Source organism: Lepidochelys kempii, chromosome 9 (assembly GCF_965140285.1).
Source record: "Lepidochelys kempii isolate rLepKem1 chromosome 9, rLepKem1.hap1, whole genome shotgun sequence".
In the NCBI taxonomy this organism is placed as follows: Eukaryota; Metazoa; Chordata; order Testudines; family Cheloniidae; genus Lepidochelys; species Lepidochelys kempii.
The window spans coordinates 87843690-87866257 of record NC_136388.1 but is presented as its reverse complement, the minus strand read 5'-3'; the positions used below and the strand labels follow the sequence as shown (position 1 = coordinate 87866257).

The window sequence follows — 22568 nt, the reverse complement described above, 5'->3', positions numbered from 1 at the left end:
CATTTTGGGCCTGAGAAATTGTCATCTTCAAAGAATTCCAGATAGTTAACTCGTGGAAAAACTAGCTAATGGTAACTTATCTAAATTCATAGAAATATGATGAAGAGCTGTGCTGTTTTTTATGATAGACATCTATTTAAATTTTTTTGAGGACCCTATAATAAATACATATGAGATGTCTTTGTTTCCATACTACAGACTTGGTAATTTCCTCTTAGTTTTTGCTAATTTTGGATTGAGGAGAGGATAGAAAATTTAAAATATATTGGAGGCATTTGTACGTGTCTTGGTGTGATGTAATCTAAGTAGTACATTCTGTGTCTTACTCTTTACATTTATGTTAGAATTTGTAGAAAAATATAAATTGACTAGCAGGCCACTTTTAATATGTACAATTTTTCTCTTTGTTTTAGGTTCTTGGGGTGTCAATGTTTTAATACCAGATCAGCAAATAAATCCGTGATGAAGTCATTTTCTAAATGGAAGAGGAAGTTTTTAAATACAAAATTGTGGTAGATACAGTGAAATTCTGAACAGATTTTTCTCTAAGGAGAATGACATGCTTTCAAGATCAAGTGCATTGAAGGGGCAGTTTTGTTTGCCTGAAAAATGAAATGTAAAGGACAAGTAAACCGTTTGAGGATAAGCTACAGTTTTTGTTGAAAAACCAATATTTTATGTGTTAGTTTATTTCCGAATCATAAAAAGTATTCCACATTTGTTTTAATCTAACATTCTCAGAGGTGCTTGGTACAGCTTTGAGCTCCTCTTTTTATACATTTATTGGGTGTACTAAATCATGAGCTCTGCTGGGTTTGTTTACGTACATGAACTGAAATGGCAGGTGGATTGATTTTCTAGAATTGTAAAACCAGCAGAATTTTGGCATTTTAAATTAAATGCTTAAACTGCATCAAGAGAAGCTTTTTAATTAAGATAATCATGGAGAAAAGTAAACTTAAATGCAGAATGTTATCAATTTTTTCATCTAAAATATTTTTCAAATCCAAAAGTTTCATTCTGTCCTTCTCAGAACTGCCAGAAAGTAACATAACACAGTCATGTTTGCCCCATTATCAACCCTGAAAGTTTGCTTGTCCTTTAAGAAAAATGTAATGTTGTGAAATTCCTTCCAGTAGTGCCACTGTATTTTGTCTCCAAATAAAAGAAGCTTATTGTAGTATGTTTGCAGAAAAATTCTAAACAAAAATTATACAGCTTATTAGAGTGTGGGAATAGGGATCTAAATTTTAAATAAAATTATATATATATATAAATTGGTGCTGATTTTATAATTGCGCAGTTTGTTTAGTTTTTTCTTACTTTTAAATTCCAACTTAAAATTATGAGGTTTCAGAAATATATTGAAAGTTTAACAATGTTTAAAAATAGAAAAGCATGAGAATTCATGCTTTAAAAATGATTTTTAAATTTGTATTTTATATTGTTTTATCTATCTGTCTTTGCAAGCAGTCTTCAGGTTAAAGATACTTCTAACAGGTTACAGTACATTTCCTCTGTATGTAAATTAGATTGGATAATAGAAATTCATAAACCACCCCATAATATTCTTTGAAAGCTAAGCTTTAAACTTCATTTTTTGTCCTTTCACAAATAAATTAAATCAGTTTAAAACAGAAAGTGGATCTGTGCCATTTTGACATCAACTTATTTTGCAAGGCTTAGGCAGCTAGACATCATTTTAAAGGAAATATTAACTTATATTACATATGTATATTTTTTGTCAGTTGTCTCTCAGTTCTTGAGGTATATTATTTTAATCATTCCATGCCTTAATACGCTTGCAATACAAGAATTTCCCCAAATGGGTGAATATGAAAAGGCTTCCTGTTTTTAGATTCAGAAATTAAACATTGGGCTGTGGTAGCCAAAAACCATAGATTATCTAAAGGATCATGATAAAATGTAATTATTTTACTAAGTCATGGGATAACAGTATACTCAAAACCAGATCTGCCTAACTCATTTTACATAAATAAATATTCTCATTTCTAAAAGTACTGCCTATATTGTTTTTCACACCACTGCATTTAATAGAACTGCTGAGAGGACTGTATATATGATTTTAAACTTAAATTGATTTTTTCTTACTCTTGAACGAGTGTTTCTTTGTGAAAGCAGTTCTTACAGCTTTATGTTTTCAACCAGCTAAAATGTTTTATATATTTACCTTAACCTGTTGTCCTCCACATTCTATTGTCCTAATTGTACTGTTTTCTGATTTGTATTTATGTCTTGAGACAGTAACTTTTTGAATAAAAATAAACCTACAGTATGTTGTATGTTTGATCTTTTTAAATCGGGGGTAGGGAAGGACGTTGAAAATAAAAGGATGTGAGTGATGCAAATGTTATGTTTATAGAAATTAAATCTTTTTCCATGTCTTTTAAGTGTTTGTCTCAGAGTTGAGATAATGTATGGAAAACTGCACTGTTTTATATTTGTAATAAATTGTACAAGTTTTTAAAATGTGAATAAAGCACTAATTGGGTTAATAATTTAAAGTAGAAAAGTTATGCAATCATGATTGTTTTAAATATTATTTAATTTGGGATAAACTTGTTATACAAATCTTTAGCAGTGTAAATACAAAGTAATCTGTTAAAGAGGGTAGTAACTGAAAATAAAATTTAAGATTTGTACAATACTCTTGTATGCCAGAAAATCAATGGCTAATTGGTTTTAACAAAAACAATCAAGTGTGACAGTAGCTACTCTGTAGCATTTCTGTTCTTAATGGTATGTCAGAGTCTTTTCCTCTACTAACTGACCTTGTCTGACATTTGTCACTGCTGTTTTTAATTCAGATACTGGACGTGGGTGAAAATGATCAAATTGAGCAGTAATTTGGTTCCGTGAGTTGGCATGTCATTAAAGGTGGTGATTTTTTTTTTACTGTGATCAATAGCTCAGTGCTCAGCACTCTCCATTTGTTGCACACAACATCCTGACTCCTGGTACGATAAGTAAACAATTCAAGCTTAATTGTTAAGAGAAAGAAACAGCAAGGAAAGTTAAAATGTACTAAAAATGAATGTCAGAAAACAAACGTACACAAAGTTTTTGCTGTCTCTTTTAAAAGGTCTGGTTTGGCAAGGCCTCCCTCCTTCTCTACTTTTCCTGTCGTTGCAAATAAATGGTTGTTTAAAATGTTGTTGATACATTAGTAAGAATTAGAAGTATATAACTCTGGATGTTCCCATTATCCTTATAAATGTTCTGACCTTTTCTAAATCCTGTTAAACATTTGGCCTAAATGATACCTTGTGACATCTGTGCATTTTGTAGAAGGTATTTTCATTCACTGTCGACTTCTTGTACTATGGAAGGGGGTAAATAGCACACTCTTTATCGTATTTATACCATTCATTATTTTGTATACCTTTATCATGTCTCCTCAAAACTGAACAGTCCCATTCTTTTCAGTCCCTTTACTTATGGAAGTCCTTTTCAATTCTCTAATAATAGAGCACAAGTTTTCATAGAGCTGCCAACAGTGATTGCCAGTGTCGTTTTTCACCCCCTTGAGTTTTGAGTTAATCTAGGACCTGGTAAAGTGTATAAATTCAAATTACTCCTATCAATATGCATTACTCCATCTGCCATCATGTTACTTATTCATGTAGCTTGCTAGGTCCCTCTGAAGTTTCTCGTGGTAGTCTTTGGTCATGATTTATCTAACTTTATGTCCTTTGCAGATTTTGCCACTTCACTGCTCTTCTCCCTTTTCCAGATCAGTAACAAAATGCATCGGTCCTAACACACAACCTCAGAACACCCCATTATTAACTTTTACCCATGATGAAAATATACACATACTGTTTTATGTCTCTGAGACAGTTTCTACTCATGTCAGTAGTTTGTCTCTCACTACTACTTAGTTTCCTTAATAGCCTATTGTGAGGGACCTTGTCAAATGCTTTTTGAAAGTCCATATAATTGGCAGTCTGTTCTCCTTTTATCTTTTATTTTGTTGAAATGTCCGAAGAATTCTGATAGATAGTGAAACTCAATTTTCTTTTGCAGAAGCTATGCTGTTTAATCCCTACTATATTGTGATTGTGCAGGTCTTAAAATTTTATTTAATATTTGGTTTTAACAAGCTTATGTGGTATTGAAGTAAAGGCTTCCTGACATAATTCCCCATATCACTCCTATCCCCATTTTTGGTACTGTAAACATGGCCTGGGATTATATATTTCTGGTTCTGCAGTGATATCCGCTACATACACTTATGTGTATATGTACATAAATAGTTTTTGAACAAGACAAGATAACATAAGAAAATATCTGCCATATGGTAGTGATTTATACCACAAGAACAAAGGCACAACTCATGCTAACTTGTCAACTCGTCTTTTTCCCCTCATCTCTCTTCTCTTCCTCCAGTTCCCACCTTGGTGAGCTTTACATGCAACTTGTTTCTTTGATTACTTAAATTCCTGAGTTTTCCCTGACTGAAAAATCCTGGCATCCTTTTTTTTTTTTTAGAGCGGACCTTTGTGACACTAAAACTTTGTATGTGTTTACTTTCCTATTTAAATAGGTTTAATTGCATATTCTGCTTTTCATAAGTACTATACACTTCTGAAAATCAGGCAACTTTTACAAGTCTTTAAATACAGCTATAGTTTCTTGTACCAAGCGACTGATTATTATGATAGGATTATTTTCATTGAATGGATTTTGGATTAGGCTTTATGTTTGAAAATGTTGGCCGTTGTTTTTAAGTAAGTCCATGTCTGCATTTCTTTCAGGATGTGATTATGGATGTCCCAAAACTAACTCTGAAAGCATAATCAGAGTTTGATTTTAATAATTTCACTTTACGATAGAGCTGATTTTTGACAGAAAAGCCACGAAGGGGAAAAATCAACAATTTGTTTATATAACTAGCTTTATAAAGAATGAAAACCATGTTACAAAGATTGAAAAATGAAATCCCAGTATTGGATAAGTGGCAATCAGTCAGAATTCTGTAGTTAACTCACATCCCTCAAAAAATTCACCCTTTAAAGAAAAATTGTATTAAGTCTGTCAAAATGGGAGTTATAGGTCAATCAAAAAAATAGAACTGGAAATAATTATATATCAAGGGTACCTGGCATGTAAAATTCAAAATGACATAGAGCCTCAATGCTCCAATTATTCCTCAGCTGAGAAGGAACTAAGTGTTGAAATGCAGTCACCACTGCATGAAAAACAAATACAAATTAAAGATATAAAACAAAATGATTGGGAGAAACTGAATCACTAACTTGTTATGCTGCCAAAGACAGAATTTCTGGTCAACCTGAAATGGAGAACCGTGCTTAGTCCTCAAGTTTCCAGCAACACCAATGGAGCTTTTGGAATTCTGTAGGTAAGAGGAGTAGCCCATTTGTTAAGAGAAAATTACCAGGTAAGAAATTTTCCATTCACCTATCCTAAGTAATGCCATTAGCTAAGAAATTTCTGTCGACACTAGCAATGTTATAATTGAGCTGGCAAAACTAAAGGAGATGACTTTTTTTTTCTTTAATCTGGCTTCCCATTACAATTGGGGATGCTGCTCGATCTACTGGGACTCAGCCCTGGTATAAATTTAGTACATCTGTCAGGGGTACAGTAGGGTAGAGGTTTCTTTAGAATTGATAAGAATGCTCTGCTATGGTTTCAACAATAGATGCGTTGGAGGGGTTTTAGTTGGGGGCTGAAGGTGACGGCTAGTGGCGTTCTGTTATTTTCTTTGTTAGGCCTGTCCTGTAGTAGGTGACTTCTGGGAACTCTTCTGGCTCTATCAATCTGTTTCTTCACTTCCGCAGGTGGGTATTGTAGTTGTAAGAATGCTTGATAGAGATCTTGTAGGTGTTTTTCTCTGTCTGAGGGGTTGGAGCACATGCAGCTGTCACATTCAGCCCCCAACTAAAACCCCTCCAACGCATTATCAAGGATCTACAACCTATCCTGAAGGATGACCCAACACTCTCACAAATCTTGGGAGACAGACCAGCCCTTGCCTACAGACAGCCCCCCAACCTGAGGCGAATACTCAACAGCAACCACATACTACACAACAGAACCACCAGTCCAGGAACCTATCCTTGCAACAAAGCCCGTTGCCAACTGTGCCCATGTATCTATTCAGGGGACACCATCACAGGGCCTAATAACATCAGCCACACTATCAGAGGCTCGTTCACCTGCACATCTACCAATCTGATATATGCCATCATGTGCCAGCAATGCCCCTCTGCCATGTACATTGGTCAAACTGGACAGTCTCTACGTAAAAGAATGAATGGACACAAATCAGATGTCAAGAATTATAACATTCATAAACCAGTCGGAGAACACTTCAATCTCTCTAGTCACTCGATTTCTGATCTCAGTGACTATCCTTCAACAAAAAAACTTCGAAAACAGACTCCAATGAGAGACTGCTGAATTGGAATTAATTTGCAAATTGGATACAATTAACTTAGGCTTGAATAGAGACTGGAAATGGTTGATTCATTATAAAAAGTAACCTATTTCCCCTTGTCTATTCCCCCCCCCCCACTGTTCCTCAGCCGTTCTTGTTAAACCCTGGATTTGTGCTGGAAATGGCCCACCTTGATTATCATACACATTGTAAGGAGAGTGATCACTTTAGATAAGCTATTACCAGCAAGAGAGTGGGGTGGGGGGAGAGAACCTTTCGTAGTGATAAACACTCATTTTTTCATGGTCTGTGTGTGTGTAAAAACATCTTCTGTATTTTCCACAGTATGCATCCGATGAATTGAGCTGTAGCTCACGAAAGCTTATGCTCAAATAAATTGGTTAGTCTCTAAGGTGCCACAAGTACACCTTTTCTTTTTGCGAATACAGACTAACACGGCTGTTACTCTGAAACTTGTCATATGGAACTGCTATTTGCCACACCTTATGATCATTCCAGGAAGCCATGTGTTTTGCTTTTTCTTTTAAGCAGCAGTTAAACCACAGTTCTTGAGTGAAAAATAGACAGATCTTTTTTATTATCACATTGCTTTCACAGCTTTACATTTTTTCTAACATTTGAACTTCACCATAAGCAAAAAAGCAAACCACATCCACTTGTTTTTCATATTATGCATGAAGGAGCTTACTGATAACCAGATGTGACGAACTTTATGTTTAGACTTGCTTTAATGTCTTGCTCTTCTATCCTTTTATATGTAGATTTTCACTTTTCAAAATACTGTATTGCATTACACAATTGGTTCTCATCTGTACCAGTTGATGACAGATCTCAACTCATCCCTTCTTATCAGGTGGAAATTTTTTGCCTTTCTAAAAAGCAAGTGGTTTGCCAGTTTCAATTACTAAAGTTTTCCATTACATCTATGAGTTGAAATGCTTTAAAGTGTGTATAATGCTGATTCTAAAGCTCCAGCAATGCAGTTTTGCCAATTAAATTGTGAATATTTTTTGTTTCTACTCTATTTTAAGGTGCCTTGGTTTACAATTTTCAAAGCTATATTGCGTTTGTAATTGTTGGAGAGTATGAATTTTGTATTTTTGCTGTGACAACTCCTTTAAAGGAAACTATTACTGGAAAATTGGAAGATGGAGTCTTTCCGTTTAAGAAACAAAATGTTTCCTGTTACTTTCAATAGCTATTACTTGGGAAAAAGTGGTTTGCCGGAAGGTATGATCTAAAACTGAAAGGTGACATTTTCTATTTTTAAATGACTTTCCTTACAATGTCTACTCCTTCATCTCTTGCAACACTATAGAATAAAAGTATAATATCTTCTTGAACTCCCCTTGTGTCTGATGGGAAAATGATATGCAGGACAGACAGCTGACTTTGTATGTCTGACAGAAAGCAGGTGGTACACTGTGTGAAACATTTTGTAGTCAGACTCCAGAATAGCCTGGGGCTGCAGAGTTTCAGGTGCCTGGCATCTTTTCCTTTTTCTGGGATTCATTTGTAACCGACCAAGCAGAATATCTGGTTAATGATAGGTTTTTATTATGATATGGTAGCTTCAGTTTTTATGGATCTGGACTAACAGTCAAGAAGCAATTTCCAATCACAACTTCTTCCCTTTTTCAGTCTCAGGCATTTGTGTTTGGGTCACTCTATCCATTTGTAGAATTCGAAAGACATTGTGTCATTCAGAGTTCTTTGGGTCCCTGCTTACAAGCCATCAGTTTTTTCTACTCCAAAGAGCCTTAGGTTTCCTTCTGAATGTTTTCAGATTATTGGATTGCTTTTTCTCTTTTTGATGGTTAGCGGAAATGGATTATGAGTGGAATAACCCATTTAGAACCTGAAATAACCAACTTTTCTTTTTAACTGATCAGAAAAAAAGTTATGGATCTAGTCAAAGTCTTGGCCAAGAAGCAAGCTGTTAGACTAATGTCTTCTGGGAATAAAAAAGCAGTATTGCTACGTCAGCACGAGAGCTGCAAATGGAACAAAAGGGATATCTTAAATCCATGCTGAACGTAGAAAAGAGAGCATTTTACCAGTGGCATTTTACCTATGAAGTCTCTTCAGAAAAGATTTTATAGAGAGAAAAAGTAAAGCAAATCTTAACTGACTTTACTATTTCCTTTATAGATTATTCCTGAAGAAGGCTTCATGGTTGAAATGTCACTGCTTAACTTTATTTTCCATTTTCAATGTGAATTTAAGATGGCCTTTTAGTTCCAATCTCTCATCCGGTATTTAACTAGTCAGAAGAACAATCAAGCTAGATTCCATCAAATCTTCCTCCTCAAACAGTATTGTAGATAACAATGGGTGTAGGGGGAAATGTTCATCCTAGGGAATTTAAATGGGAAGAAAGTGAATTCTGAAGAATCTCTATCAAGATGACATCTGTGTGACATGAACAAAACTGTATGTTTCTGTTCCTTTCTGAGTTTAAGAAAGGTGAATCTGGAGAGAGTTGTTCTAAAGGAAGAAGCTTTTCTATTAAGATATCGGGTAGGACCAAAGAGTGTTTTTTATATGATTGCGGTGAGGGTAATTTGGAGGGAAAGACTAATTGTATAGTTATTACGGATTGAGAATGGACATGTTTCATATAGTAAACTAAGTATATTATGTTATATGACACCTGATTACTAAATAATTAAACTGTAAAATGGCAGTACTAATGAAATTGTGCCCTAAATGCTCAAATCTGTAGTAACAGGAATATTCAATACCAGACATACAACTCAATTCAGCATGAAGACTTCGAATTAGTAATTTGTAATCACTCCAAGAATAGGTCAGTAAAAATCTTATTCCACCTGCATTTCATCACCATATATCCTAGTCTGATTAATCTTATCCCCTTCTCACTATACCTGCAGCAGAGCCGGGCAAGTAACTGATTGATTTTGGCCTCTGTCCAGACAGATCAGGAATTTCTCAAACATACTTGTTAAAAATTACCAGGGAAATTGCTCTATAGCATGTTCATAAACAGTTCTTAGTGAGTATTCCATTCTCAGTTTCTTATATTTTGATTGCGCATATAAGACAAATGTCTGGTTTTGCTCCTTGATTGAGAATACTTTCTTTAGACTCATGATTATGGATTCAGAATTCACTTTCCATTAATATTCTTTAATATCTACTTTTAAATGGTTGTTTGAGTGAGTATTCCTGTTTTTACTGGCATCTGCTAGAATATTTTAAGGAAGGAAATACAAAAGGATTGTGACTATAGTCAAAGTAAATTTGTTTAAAAATTTTAAAGAATATTCTTGGGAGGCTTCCTCTCCTCCTCCTGCCCCCCCCCCCCCCAATTTTCTTCTAGCTCTGACCAACAGCAGACACTTAGAGTATGTGGAGACTAGAAAAAGTGGTGGAGGTTAACTAACATACTGTAGCTAAACTACCTTTTTTTCAGTCCAATTGCAAGATAAACACCTCGATTTAGTTGGTCAAGGTTGACACTAGGGAAATTGGCAAATTTGAGCTAAAAGGAGTTTATCCAGCATCTAGGCTAGGAAAAGGGTCAAGGTTAGCTACGTGTTAACTAGACAACTTTTCCTAGCCTAGATGTACCGTTAAAACGCAACACTCATCCTGAGCAGGAATTATTTTGGAAAGCTGCAGTGCTCTTCCCTGACCCTAGGGAGTGCAAACTTGTATGGTGTACTTTTCACATATGCTATGTACTTAGACACAAGTTGGCACATTGAATGACGTATTTTTTTCTTTTAAATTTCATTTTAATTGTAATATGCATATCTACACAAATACACCAAAGCAAAATACTTTATGGTAGTTACAAGTAAAATATGACTGTTTCAAAGATGGTGTTCTTCAATGGGCACATGTAGGATATTACCTTACGAAGGGTATAATGTCTGGCCACGTCTGGAAAGATAGACAGGAAAGGTCAGCAGAAGTGAAGACGTTTCTAACCTTGAGGAATTGTCTTATTGGGAGCATAAATCAGAGATTTACATTCGTGCTTATCTCAAATGAGAATTTCCTAACTAGATTTTATAGCTATATTATTTAAGGGCTAATATGTTCTCAGTCTCAATGCTACTTCAATAAAGTTTTTGGCTTTGGAGAATTTCCTTGCTCTTGTAGAAGGATGTTTCTTTTAGGGTGCACAGTCGGTTTCAGATACCTTGACTACACGGATATTCCTAAAAATTCTCTTCTAAAAACCAAAACACAATTCTCTCCTACCCAGCGTCCCTTTAAAAGAAATTGACATTTGTGGCTACTTTATTGTTCATCATCTTGGTTTCTTTCCCAGACTTTTCTTCAGCTTGTCTTATATTAGCTTATCCTTGTTTTCTTATCCTTATTCCACATTACTTTAAGAATGCCCCTATTGTTAAAATATTCAAGAAATGGGACAAATCATTGTGCGGAAATTACAGAGATATTGCCCTCTTCTCCATCGCAGGGAAGATCCTTGCCCGGATCCTACTAAACCGCTTTTTCCCCCTTGCCAAGGAACTCCTCCCCAAATCACAGTGTGACTTCAGGCCACCCTGAGGCACAACTGACATGATGTTCATGGCACAACAGATTCAGGAGAAGTGCAGAGAACAACGCCAGGAGCTGTTCATGGCATTCATCAATTTAACTAAGGCCTTTGACTCTATCAATAGTGATGCCATATGGCAGATGCTGTGTAGGTTTGGCTGTCCACAGAAATTCATTTCCATCATCAGACTATTCCATGATGGGATGATTTGTCACCATTCATCCTTTGCACTGGTGTCAAGCAGGGCTCTGTCATTGCTCCAATGCTCTTCTCCGTTTACCTTGCTGTGATCCTGATTCTCATCTGTGACTGCCTTCCTGATGGAATTGGGATTGAGTATTGTATGGCTGATCAACTCCACAATCTCAGACATCTCCAAACAAAATCTAAGATTTGCCATCACTGACCTTCAGAATTCAGATGACTGCGTCATTCTCGCACACACAGAGGCCAACCTGCAAAGTTCCCTGAATCTTTTTGCAGATGCTTGTCACAGTCTGAGTGTCTCTCTCTCCCCCTCTCCCCCTCTCAACATCGGGAAAATCAAGGTATTCCATCAGCCCTCACCTGCACAAACTACTCTTCTTCGTACCCTACAAATCACCATCAGCGGCGAACCCCTGGAAAATGTGGACCATTTTCCATACCTTGGCAGCCACCTCTCCCCAACAGCCAACGCTGACATAGAAATTGAATATGGGATCCGCTGTACCCGCACATCCTTTGGAAGACTACTCAAACAAGTTTTCAATGATAGGGATCTGCAAACAGGCACCAAGATCTTGGTTTATGAGGCCGTTGTCATCCCCACCTTTCTCTATGGATGTGAGCCCTGGGTAACCTATAGATGACATCTCAAATGGCTGGAGTGGTTCCAATAGCACTGCCTCAGGATTCTCAGGATCAGCTGGGCAGATTAGCGTACTAACATCAGCGTTCTCTCTGCAGCCAACATCAGCAGTATAGAAGCGCAGGTCATGAAACACCAACTCCGCTGGGCTGGCCACTGTGTACATATGCCTGCCACTCACCTCCTGACGCAAGTACTCGTCTATCAGTTAAGTCAGGGAAGAAGGGCTCGCATAAGTAACGGAAGCGCTTCAAAGACGTATTGAAAGTACACCTTAAAAAGGGAGGCATCAACCCAACAAACTGGGAGGACACAGTGCTGAATAGAATACAGTGATGCAACACCACAGCTCACTTTGAGAACAGATGTGCTCATAAAACAGAGAAGTGACAAAGGAGGAAAGAAAGGACACAACAGTCCAGCCAACAACTATGTCTCCTCCAAGATTACACCCATCACTTCTGTGGGAAAATCTGCGGGGCACGAATTGGGCTCCTCAGCCACTTAAAAACCCACTAATGAACCCCGTAGGCAGACATCATCCTCACATCGAGGGATAGCCAAAGATCCTTGTTTCCTATAAATGTATACGCCCATACTAGCAAATTATGTTTATAAACTTGATACTAAAGGAAGACACTTTAATCTGTCACTAGACAGCTGTGCAATGTTGCTGTTGATTCTGACACCAATGGAGTTTGGTGGCATCTTAATGTAGGTAATCAACACTGACGTAAATCTGTGTTTTGAGACAATTTACAGCAAAGGGCAATGCCTCTCCTTGCCTCAAAACCAGATAGGACAAAGGCTCCAGTTGAGTACTGTAAGTACTTCCCAAATAACTTGAGCATTTTGCAAGGTAGTTCATCAGGTTAAGATAGTTTAATTGGATGTTGGAAAGTACTAGGGGCCCATCCTCTGCTGGTGTAAGTTGTCATAGCTCCACTAGGGATCTGCCTCGTTTTAACTACAGTCAGAAAAAAGCTATGTTTTGTCATCTACTATATAACTCTGCACAGAGTGACCTGTATGTATAACTCTTTCAGCTTTTCTTCCATTTTTGTCACATTGCACCTGCAGGTCTTCGCACATAATTAGCCACACCAGAAGAGCAAGATACAGAGTAAGCACAAAGAGAGAGTTTTGTTTTGTTTTTGTTTTTTTTTGCATAAGGTAATATTTTCTTTTAAAGGCATTGCTTTTTTTTCCCAGAGAAAATCAAAGGGTCATGATCAGCCACTTATGGAAAAAGATAAAATTAGTTAAGAAGATTACTGTGTTCATCCAGAAGAATAATATAAGTGAAGAAAATATATTGCTTAAAGCAGGTTCCAGAGCTTTGTTCTGTACAGTAGGAGCATCTCTGAGGCTCTTTCACTGTGTGTATTGTACAGACAGTGAATGTAAATTTTTTTCATTTTTACTTTAGCCTGGATAGTTCTGATGGTGGCTTACAAGCAGAGACCTTTTCAGGGCCGAGAAGGAAAGGATGCATGTGCAAGTTTCTCCCTCTATCTGTAGACACATTTAGCCACAAACTGTTCAGCCAGTGCGTTTTTTTTTTAATTTTCTCTGTATAAGCAGTGTTTAACGGGAAGTATTACAAAGCTATAATTCGAAACCCTTTTGGCCTTTCAGCTGATGGAATGTTACCTTCAATGAATGAAAAAAAAGGCAATCCCCATTACCTTTAGAAAAGTAGTCAATTGTAGGTTAAAATACACCAACTTCTAGGTTTCTTCATTAAAATTTTGCCACCTTTAGGAAGGGGTCTAGTGGAAGGTACAGAGCAGAAAGTTTTTCACCTGGGGAAAGGGAAATGCCGGGAGATGTTTACATGATTTTAACTGATATTGAGGAGGGTGAGAAAAGAGATTATACAATTTCACTGTGGCTGAGCTGGTATTTGGGATATTACAGTTTTGACATGAGATGGGAAAATCTGCTTTGGTGAGGATCTGAGAGGTGGGTTGGGGTGCCTGGTTGTCATTTTTGCCATAGAAAGGAATGTCAATCTAAGAAGTGGATAATACAGTTTTGACTGGACTGAGGTCAGAAATCCATTGAGACTATGAAAGAGTGCCTCACACTTGGCAAAGAATGCAGAGGGTGGCTGTTGCCCAGATTTTGACTTGGCCTGAGGTGCATCTGGGTTTGGGGAAGGAGGATTTCATAGTTGTCACTTGATCAGGGATATGAGAAGGAGAGTCCAGACGTGTTTTTGACAGTGGTCGAAAGACTCAAACCATGTAATAAGACCAAACTTAATCCAATAAATAAAATGATTCCACACACAACAAAACTTAAGAGCCCCATAACCAATACACCAGAAGCCCTACTGTAATATGGAATAGAGTAAATAACATTAGGAAGCAAACTATAAACCATAAAACTGACTTAAATATAAAAAATCTAATTATTAATAAGGTAGGAAATGCTGTGCTGACATTACTTGTATAGGCGAAGGTAGGACATGCAGCTCACTGCTAGGATGATGAGAGATCGACCTTCAGTGGTGGAACTTCTGTTAGTATGTTTTTTTTAATGCTTATCCAAATTAGAGTTAAAGCCTTTTGAAGTTTGCCCATCAGAAGTTTAAATGTGCCACATTGCTATAAAAGAGAGGATATCTTTGCCACTGTTATAGGGCTTTGTCCAAAACATAATGAAGTCAGAGGAGTAAAGTTCTGGAACAGCCTTCCCAGGGAAGCAGTCTTTTCCCAGGCAAAAAACATCTGGCTTCAAGACTAAGCTTGATAAATTTATGGAAGGGATGATATGATGAGAGAGCCTAATTTTGGCAATTAATTGATCTTCAACTGTTAGCGGTAGATATGCCCGATGGCCTGCAATGGGATGTTAGGTGGGATGGGATCTGAGTTACTACAGAGAATTCTTTCCTGGGTGTGAGTCTGACTGGTGAGTCTTGCCCACATGCTCAGGGTTTAGCTGATCACCATATTTGGGGTCGGGAAGGAATTTTCCTCCAGGGCAGATTGGCAGAGGCCCTGTGGGGGGTTTTGCCTTCCTCTGCAGGGTGGGGCACAGGTCACTTGCTGAAGGATTCTCTGCACCTTGAAGTCTTTAAACCATGATTTGAGGACTTCAGTCGCTCAGACATAGGTTAGGGATTTGTTACAGGAGTGGGTGGGTGAGATTCTGTGGCCTGTGTTATGCAGGAGGTCAGACTAGACTATCATAATGGTCCCTTCTGACCTTAAAGTCTATGATTCTATAAAGTCAATGGATGCTTCCCTATTGAATTCAGTGGGCTTTGGCTCAGATCCAGTCCTGTAGTCCTTACTCTTTTGAGTGGTCCCATTGGCTAGTATTAAGCCATGCTTTTCAGCTGAACCAGTCACATGAGTAAGAGCTGCTGATTTGGACTTCGTAACTTCTCTGACTGGTGACAGTTTTCTTCAGAAGTCTTTGGGATGTGCACCCTATAAGCCAGGGGTTTTCAACCTTTTTTCCTTTGCAGACCCTTTAACATTTTTGAATGGAGGTGCAGACCCCTTTGGAAATCTTAGACATAGTCTGCAGACCTCCAGGGGTCCATGGACCACAGTTTGAAAAGCACGGCTAGAAATAATCATTATTAGAAGTCTGGTTTAACAGGCAATGGCCATGATTCTGAAATTAGGTCTACGACGAGCACTGTTGCAGTCAGCAGGGCTCCACATGGGATCCAGTAGCAGGATAAGGTCCCCAAGTGCACTTGCAGGGTTTATAGTGGAAAAGGGATTAAAAACTTCACTTACAAAAAGAGAAAACCTTGGAGTCTGTAAAGAGCAGCAGAAATTGCAAGGAGACCCTAGCACTTCAGGATCTGCAATTTTTTTTAGCCTGATTAATATGCTGGTGAATGTGGGAATAAAAAGACACACAGAAAAGGAACAGGAGTGGTGGTACTGTCACTGAGTAACACAGATCATAGTTTAATACAGATCAAATGCTGAATTCCAGCTGTCTGATTTCAAAACATCAAATAAGGAATTGATCTTAATAGGTAAATGAGAGGTTTTAACCTCCTGGATTAAATATAATAAGGCAGATATTTTAATATCTGCTCTTTCTATGGTAAGGTTAATCAGACCCTTTCAAATAATTGGGGCAGACAGCACTGTCGGGGTAGTCTTTCCAGCCTGTGGGTCTTAGCTATGCTAATAGCACTCTGATCATTCTTTCTTCCCTCATCTGAACCTGTAGCCACGGCAGAGCAGTCAATGCAGCTGTATTCATGCTACTGGTGCCGTATTAAAGCTTCCCTTAGGTGCAAGTTGGTTTAAAAAAATGAGCTGCATAAACTCCGAGCTTGTTTTTGGATTTATTGGTTAATCACTTCAACCCAGGAGCTAGGTCTAACCTGCTTTTATTGGGTGGCTACCCCCAAACCCCCTTTCCTATAGCATCGTCAAATGTTTGTCAGTATTCCAGAATATGCAGATTCTGGGAAATCTCTCCTGATCTGGTGGACTCTCCCATTTAATTATCTTATGGACAAAGGAGATGATTGTGAGGGGGAATTACTATGTGAAATTGATGCCTTTGATTTCCTAGCTGAGTAAAGATGGAAGTGTGATAAATTATTTTGATGTTCCCTTGGAAGCAGTGAGATTCCATTGTGGGGCACTGGAGAGCAACTTCATCACTGAATGGAAAAGCAGAGAGCTACAGGGGAGAAAGATGGTCTTGTGGCTAAAAGATGGACTGGGTCTCAGAAGATCTGGTTTCTGTCCTTGACTTTTCCATTTATTGTTTTCATGAATGACCGTGGCAAGTCATTTAGTCAGTGCCTCAGTTTCCCCATCTATAAAATGTGGAAGGGAGTTGGAAGTCCTAATTCATTAACGTTTGTGAGGTACTTTGAACTTCTCGGGTTGAAGGAGCTATAGAAGCATAAAGTATTGATTTATGATAAAATAATCATGGTGTGATTTTGTTGCAGTATCTTGAGGTTACATCTTGATTTTGATAAGTAATAATAATACAGAAATGCTATTTTTTTTATTTCACTGTCCATGTTCAAAGCCCTACACAGTAGAGACATTAACTCATTTGAGTGAATATTGTTTTTCATCGTTAAGAATTTCTTATGAAACAGAACTGTATCATTAGCATGCTTCTATGGCCAAATTTTCAGAAGAGCAGGGCCTAAATCTGAACAAAGAGTTGCTGGGAGCTGAGCATTTCTGAAAATCTGGCAACTTAATTTTGGTGCTTAAATGGGAGTGGCTACTATTGGAACTATTGGGAGCTGAACTCTTGAATATCTGGCCCTTAGTATATCTGGACTATGTCTTATCTATAGAAATAAGAGAATACAATATTGTCTCTGCTAGTGATGATTCCCATTGATGTTCATTGTGGGTGAACTTGTGTTCCATGCAGTGTATGCTGGTCCATGCCTGCACCCTGTTCGTCCTCGTGCTCCAAACTAAGGGCACAAGGGGTGGCTCGGGCTAACCGCCTCTCCAGTTCCTTTCTGTTGCCCTGGATACAAGGATTCTGGGAGTTTAGTCAGAGGTTGCCTTTCAGGGAAGAGCCTCACCCTCTACCCCCCCAAGAGTGTTGTGAGGAAGAGGAACAGCTGCATCATCTGGTCCCACCTGTTCCGCTTTCAGCACTCTCACTATTGCCACCAGATGATAGATGATTTCAGGATGTCCGAGCAGGATTGTGAAGATTTTCCAGAATTCCTCTAAAGCAAGTGCAGGCTCTTACACCCAAACTCCTGGACATCCTCCAGACTACAGGCTCTAATGAGGTGGTGCTGCAAATGAGTGAGGCCATATTAGAACCCGCTTTTGACATTTGGCTTATCCCAGCCACCTAAGGCTCTGACTCAAAAAAGGACTGAGACAAAGTACTTCGTCCCATCGAAGGGGGTTGGAATATTTGTTTTCTCATCTCCACTCGAACTCCCTGCTGGTCCAGGCTGTCACGGAAAGTAGCAGGCTGCACCCTCTTAGATCCACTCCTAGCTTCTTGGTGTCCTTGTCTGAAGACCTGTTAGGCAGAAAGTGTTTCCCACCTGTAAGTCTGCAATTTCATATAGCGAATTATCAGGCATTAATGTCCATCAATTACTAGCACTCATCCTCCAGTCTATATCTGGGAAGTTAGTCTCCCATGATCACACAGTTTCCATTAGTATTTACTTTATTAAAAACATTAAGAAGGGCTCTATCCATATCCAGATTAGATCCTGGCGGTCTACAGCACACCCTAAGCACTGTCCCAGGGGAGGCTCTAATAGTTTTCTTCCCCAATGTAATTTTTGCCCAGACGGACTCTGTCTTATCCATTTCATCGCTTCTTATTTCTTTACATTCTACCTCATCATTGATATACAATGCTACTCCACCACCTTTACCTTTATTTCGGTCTTTCCTAAACAGCACATACCCTTCAATACCTGTAGTCCAGTCATGACTACTATACCACCATGTTTCTATTATCCCTATAACTGATAGGTAAGCCTGATTAATAAGGTTAATCAGATGAAGTCCATCGTGAGAGAACTGTCCTCTGTCCATGAATGCCTCCCAGTGGCCATACATCCCAAAGCCCTCCTTATAGCACCACTGCCTAAGCCATCTGTTGATAGTCATAATCTTGTCACACCTTTGTTGCCCTTCTCTAGGAACAGGCAGAATCTCACTAAAGATTACCTGAGCCTCGATTTCCTTAAGCGTCTTCCCCAGCCTACCATAGTCTCCCTTAATACTTTCCAGCGAGAATCTAGCTGTATCATTTGTTCCCACATGAAGGATAATTAGGGGATTCTTTCCCACTCCCTTTAGGATCCTTTTCAACCTCAGATCTACATCCCGTATCTTAGCACCTGGAAGACAGCACACCCTTCTATTCTCTGGATCGGCTCTGGTTACAGGCCTGTCTATTCTTCTCAGTAAAGAGTCCCCGATCACATAGACCTGCCTTTTCCTGGTGACGGTGCTATTCTCCAGTCTATCCCCTGTTCCCTCTGGTTGCAAGTTCTTTCCATTCCTATTCTCCCTTGTAATCCTCTTCAACCCATCCTGTATCCTCCTGGGGCTCATATTTGGCGTAATCTCCATTGACTCTTCCCCTTTTCCTATAGGACTAGCCGCTCTTCTCTTCCTCCTTGCCCTTCCACCTTCAGTGAGTACCTGCTGAGCCCCTTCTTCATTTTCCAACTCTGCAAACCTGTTCTTGAGCTCTATTTCTCCTTCACTAGCCCGTCTTTTCCTCTGCCTGGTTCTTTTAGTCACATGCTTCCACTGACCAATTTCCTCACCCAGTCTCCCCTCAGAATTCCTCAGTCCTGCTTCCATCTGCAAGTCTGAGCTTTTTTTCTTCAGATACCTCATGTCTTTGCTCCATAATCTGCTCAAACCCCTTCCTAAATACTTTTGCCTCTGACTAAAACTTGGCAGTGGGGTGCCTTGGAGGGGCGGCCCTGGGGTTGCCATGGATACTCAGGGGGGAGGGGTGGTAGCAGCCTAGGGGGGTGCTGCGGAAGGGTGTGGCCCGGGTGCTTGGCGGGGCTTCACCTGTGGGGAGCACTGTGGGTGTTCAGACGGGGCATGGGTTTGGGGGGGGAGTTGGCGGGGCTGGGGCAGGTTCATTACCCGGCTCCTGGGAAACGGTGATCTCCAGCTCCTAGCTCCACGTGCTGCCTCCGCTCCGCCCCAAGCCTCGGTTCTTCAGCTCCCATTGGCTGGGAACCACAGCCAAATGGGAGCTGCAAGGGCGGTGCCTGCTGGCAGAGGCAGCCCGTGGAGCTGGGAGCTGAGGAAGGGGAGTTCCTGTCACTCTTCTGGGGAGTCCCGCTAGGTAAGTACTGCCCCACACCCCAATCCCCAGCCCTGAGCCCCCCCTAACCCGACTCCTGCTGGGTGATGGGGGGGCACAAGACTGCCCCAGCAGCAGCTGGTTAGACTGGCCCAGGGGCTTCCTGAGCTGCTCAGGCAGCTCCCGGACCAGCCACTGCAGAAGTCATGGAGGTCACAAAGTCACGGAATCCATGACCTCTGACAAACATGGAGCCTTACTCATTATGACATTATTGCCTACAACAATTCACTGAATTCACTAAAAAGCTGCCACAGGAGCTCAGACCTCCCTGGGATGAAGGGACGCTAATAACCACATTGCCTCCCCACGCTTCACTGGACACAACAGGCACAGCTTCCCATTCCATCGTGACTTCAGGTTTTGTGAGAGGGCCTCATGGCTGCATTCCCCGGGTCTCCCAGGGAGGTCCAGACATAGTGAAAGATCTCCCCTTTGAGGGCAACCATCTGTTAAGTGAGAAAATGGATGAGTCACTGCAGACTGTTAAGGACTCCTGTGCAACCTTCTATTCCTTCGGGATAACACTACAGCACCTGGGAGGAAGTTCTCCAAGCCACCGTCTTATGGGCACCGCCCTGCTCCTCGATGCTTTTACCATCAAACGGCCTGTGAGTACCTCAGGAAGCACCAGAGGGTCCACCGCAGTAAACAGAGCATCCCACCACTATTCCCTTCTCAGTCCCAGCCTCCTGCCACAAAATCACTTTGACAGGACCCTCCAGAGCCCCCAATCACTCTCCACACCAGCAGATACCCCCTGCTGGTTTCTTACTGTTGTGGCAGCATCTCCTATCAGACAAATAGGTCCCAGATCTCATCTTGACTGACCCTACCCCTATCCCTCCTCCCCATTCGTCTTCAGGGATCCTTCTAACAAGAGAACCCTTAAACAGGAAGTGGACTCCCTGATTCCATTGGGGTGATAGAGCCTGTGCCGAGGAGGGCTTCAATTCCAGATACTTCCTCATCTCCCAAAAGATGGGAGGCTGGAGATGCATCCTGGACCTCAGGCTGCTAAATACCTTCATGTAACATTCAAGATTCATCCTGGCCTCCATAATCACCTTCCTAAATGAAGGCGACTGGTTTGCAGCTCTTGATTTGAAAGATGCCTGTTTTCATATAAAGAAGAGGAGGACTTGTGGCACCTTAGAGACTAACCAATTTATTTGAGCATAAGCTTTCGTGAGCTACAGCTCACTTCATCGAATGCATTCAGTGGAAAATACAGTGGGGAGATTTATATACACAGAGAACATGAAACAATGGGTGTTACCATACACACTGTAACCAGAGTGATCAGGTAAGGTGAGCTATTACCAGCAGGAGAGCGGGGGGTGGGTAATTAATTAGACAATGGGTTTTCCTCCCCAGAGCTTAGATTGGAAAGGGTAGATTCAGAGTGGATCATTTGCATTCCCCTTTCCCCAACTTCACATGTATTGTTCCTTCATAGGAAATCCACTTCACATGTATTGTTCCAAAAAGTCCATTGAAGTTCATAATACTTCCCAGAGATTTCATTTGTCAGTCTTCTATAGAAGTTACATAAGTACAATAACGCATACACAATTGCATTTTTAAGGTATTAAACCTAATTTAATAAGTTTTAACTTAATTCAGTAAAGTTATTCAAGATATTGTCAGCCTATCACATAGATGACCATCTGAACGATGTGGAACTTCTGGCAAATCTAGAAATGACCACTTTAATTCCCACTCAAGTTATAGATTTTTATCAGAGTGAATCCAGTTTTGGCCAAGGCATACTTACTGCAGGACAGATTCCTTGTGACGAGAGATTGCATTGCTCAACTCTGACTAAGTTCCAGGTGACAGGCAATCCTGCCTAGCCCTTTTAGGCCACATGGCCTCCTGTACTTACATCACTCCTTTCACGAGGCTCTGTCTTCAGTGTTTCCGGGTGTGGCTGTGGATGGTTTACGCTCTGAGTAAACACACCCTGGACGAATGAATCTTGATTCCTCAGTATCCTAACATGACTCACCTGGTGGGAAACCAAAGAGACTGTGTGTACAGGTCCCCTTCATTCCCCCACTACCCCTAAGGAAGCTAATTACATAAGTCTCCCTTTTGGGATGGGGAGCACACCTAGATGAAAATGTGACTCAAGGCTCTTGGACTTAGAAAGGGTCCAAACTGCACATCAGTCTCTGGACAGTGCACAAAGATTGCAAAAGGTTTCTACCATTCATCCATGCTGTACATGTTCAAGTCACATCAGACAACATGCCTGCGGTATATTACACATACAAACAGGGAGGTGTGAGATCTACCCAACTTTGTAACTGGTGCATGTGGCACCAGATCACCCTCTCGATGATGCACCTTCTGGGAGAAATGAACACTTCAGCAGACAGCCTCAGCAGGCATTTCCACAAGGATCATGAGTGGGAGCTCCACAACTTGATGGTACAAGACATTTTCTGGTGGTGGGGCTTTCCATCCTGGGACCTCTTTGGGTCCTAGGCAAACAAGATGTGTCTAGCCTACAATTCCCAGGCCACTTAAGGGCATAACTACAGAGGGATTGCATTCCTAGTGCAGTGGTAAGAGACCCTCATGTACACTTCCCTCCCATCCCCCTCATGTCCTGAGGAAGGTCAAGCAGGACCAGATCCCTAGTGGCACCCTGATGGCCAAGACAGTTTTGGTTCCTCACCATCATCCAGATGGCCTCACACCCAGGTGTACAATTACAGCTGCTCCCGAAGCTAACGACTCAGTACAGTGGTAGGACCAATGATCCCGACCCAATGTCTTGCCATCTTACAGCCTTGTTTTTGGATGGACAATGAATGTAGAGAGATCATGAAGATTAGAAGAGGTCCAATCCATCCTCAGTAGCAGCAGGTAACCCTCTAAAAGGA

General features: G+C 40.2%; 1 protein-coding gene across 6 annotated transcripts in view; it reads left to right on the top strand.

Annotated features, from left to right (window-relative positions):
- STAG2 (STAG2 cohesin complex component) overlaps positions 1-2293 on the top strand; it is a 182835-nt gene extending 180542 nt beyond the window's left edge. For all 6 annotated transcript variants that reach the window (XM_073361289.2, XM_078854256.1, XM_073361285.2 and 3 more), the window contains one exon: positions 414-2293. In XM_073361289.2, the coding sequence (XP_073217390.1) occupies positions 414-437 (24 nt within the window). In that variant the 3' untranslated portion in view covers positions 438-2293. The remainder of the gene's footprint in view (positions 1-413) is intronic.
- Positions 2294-22568: the final 20275 nt, after the last annotated feature.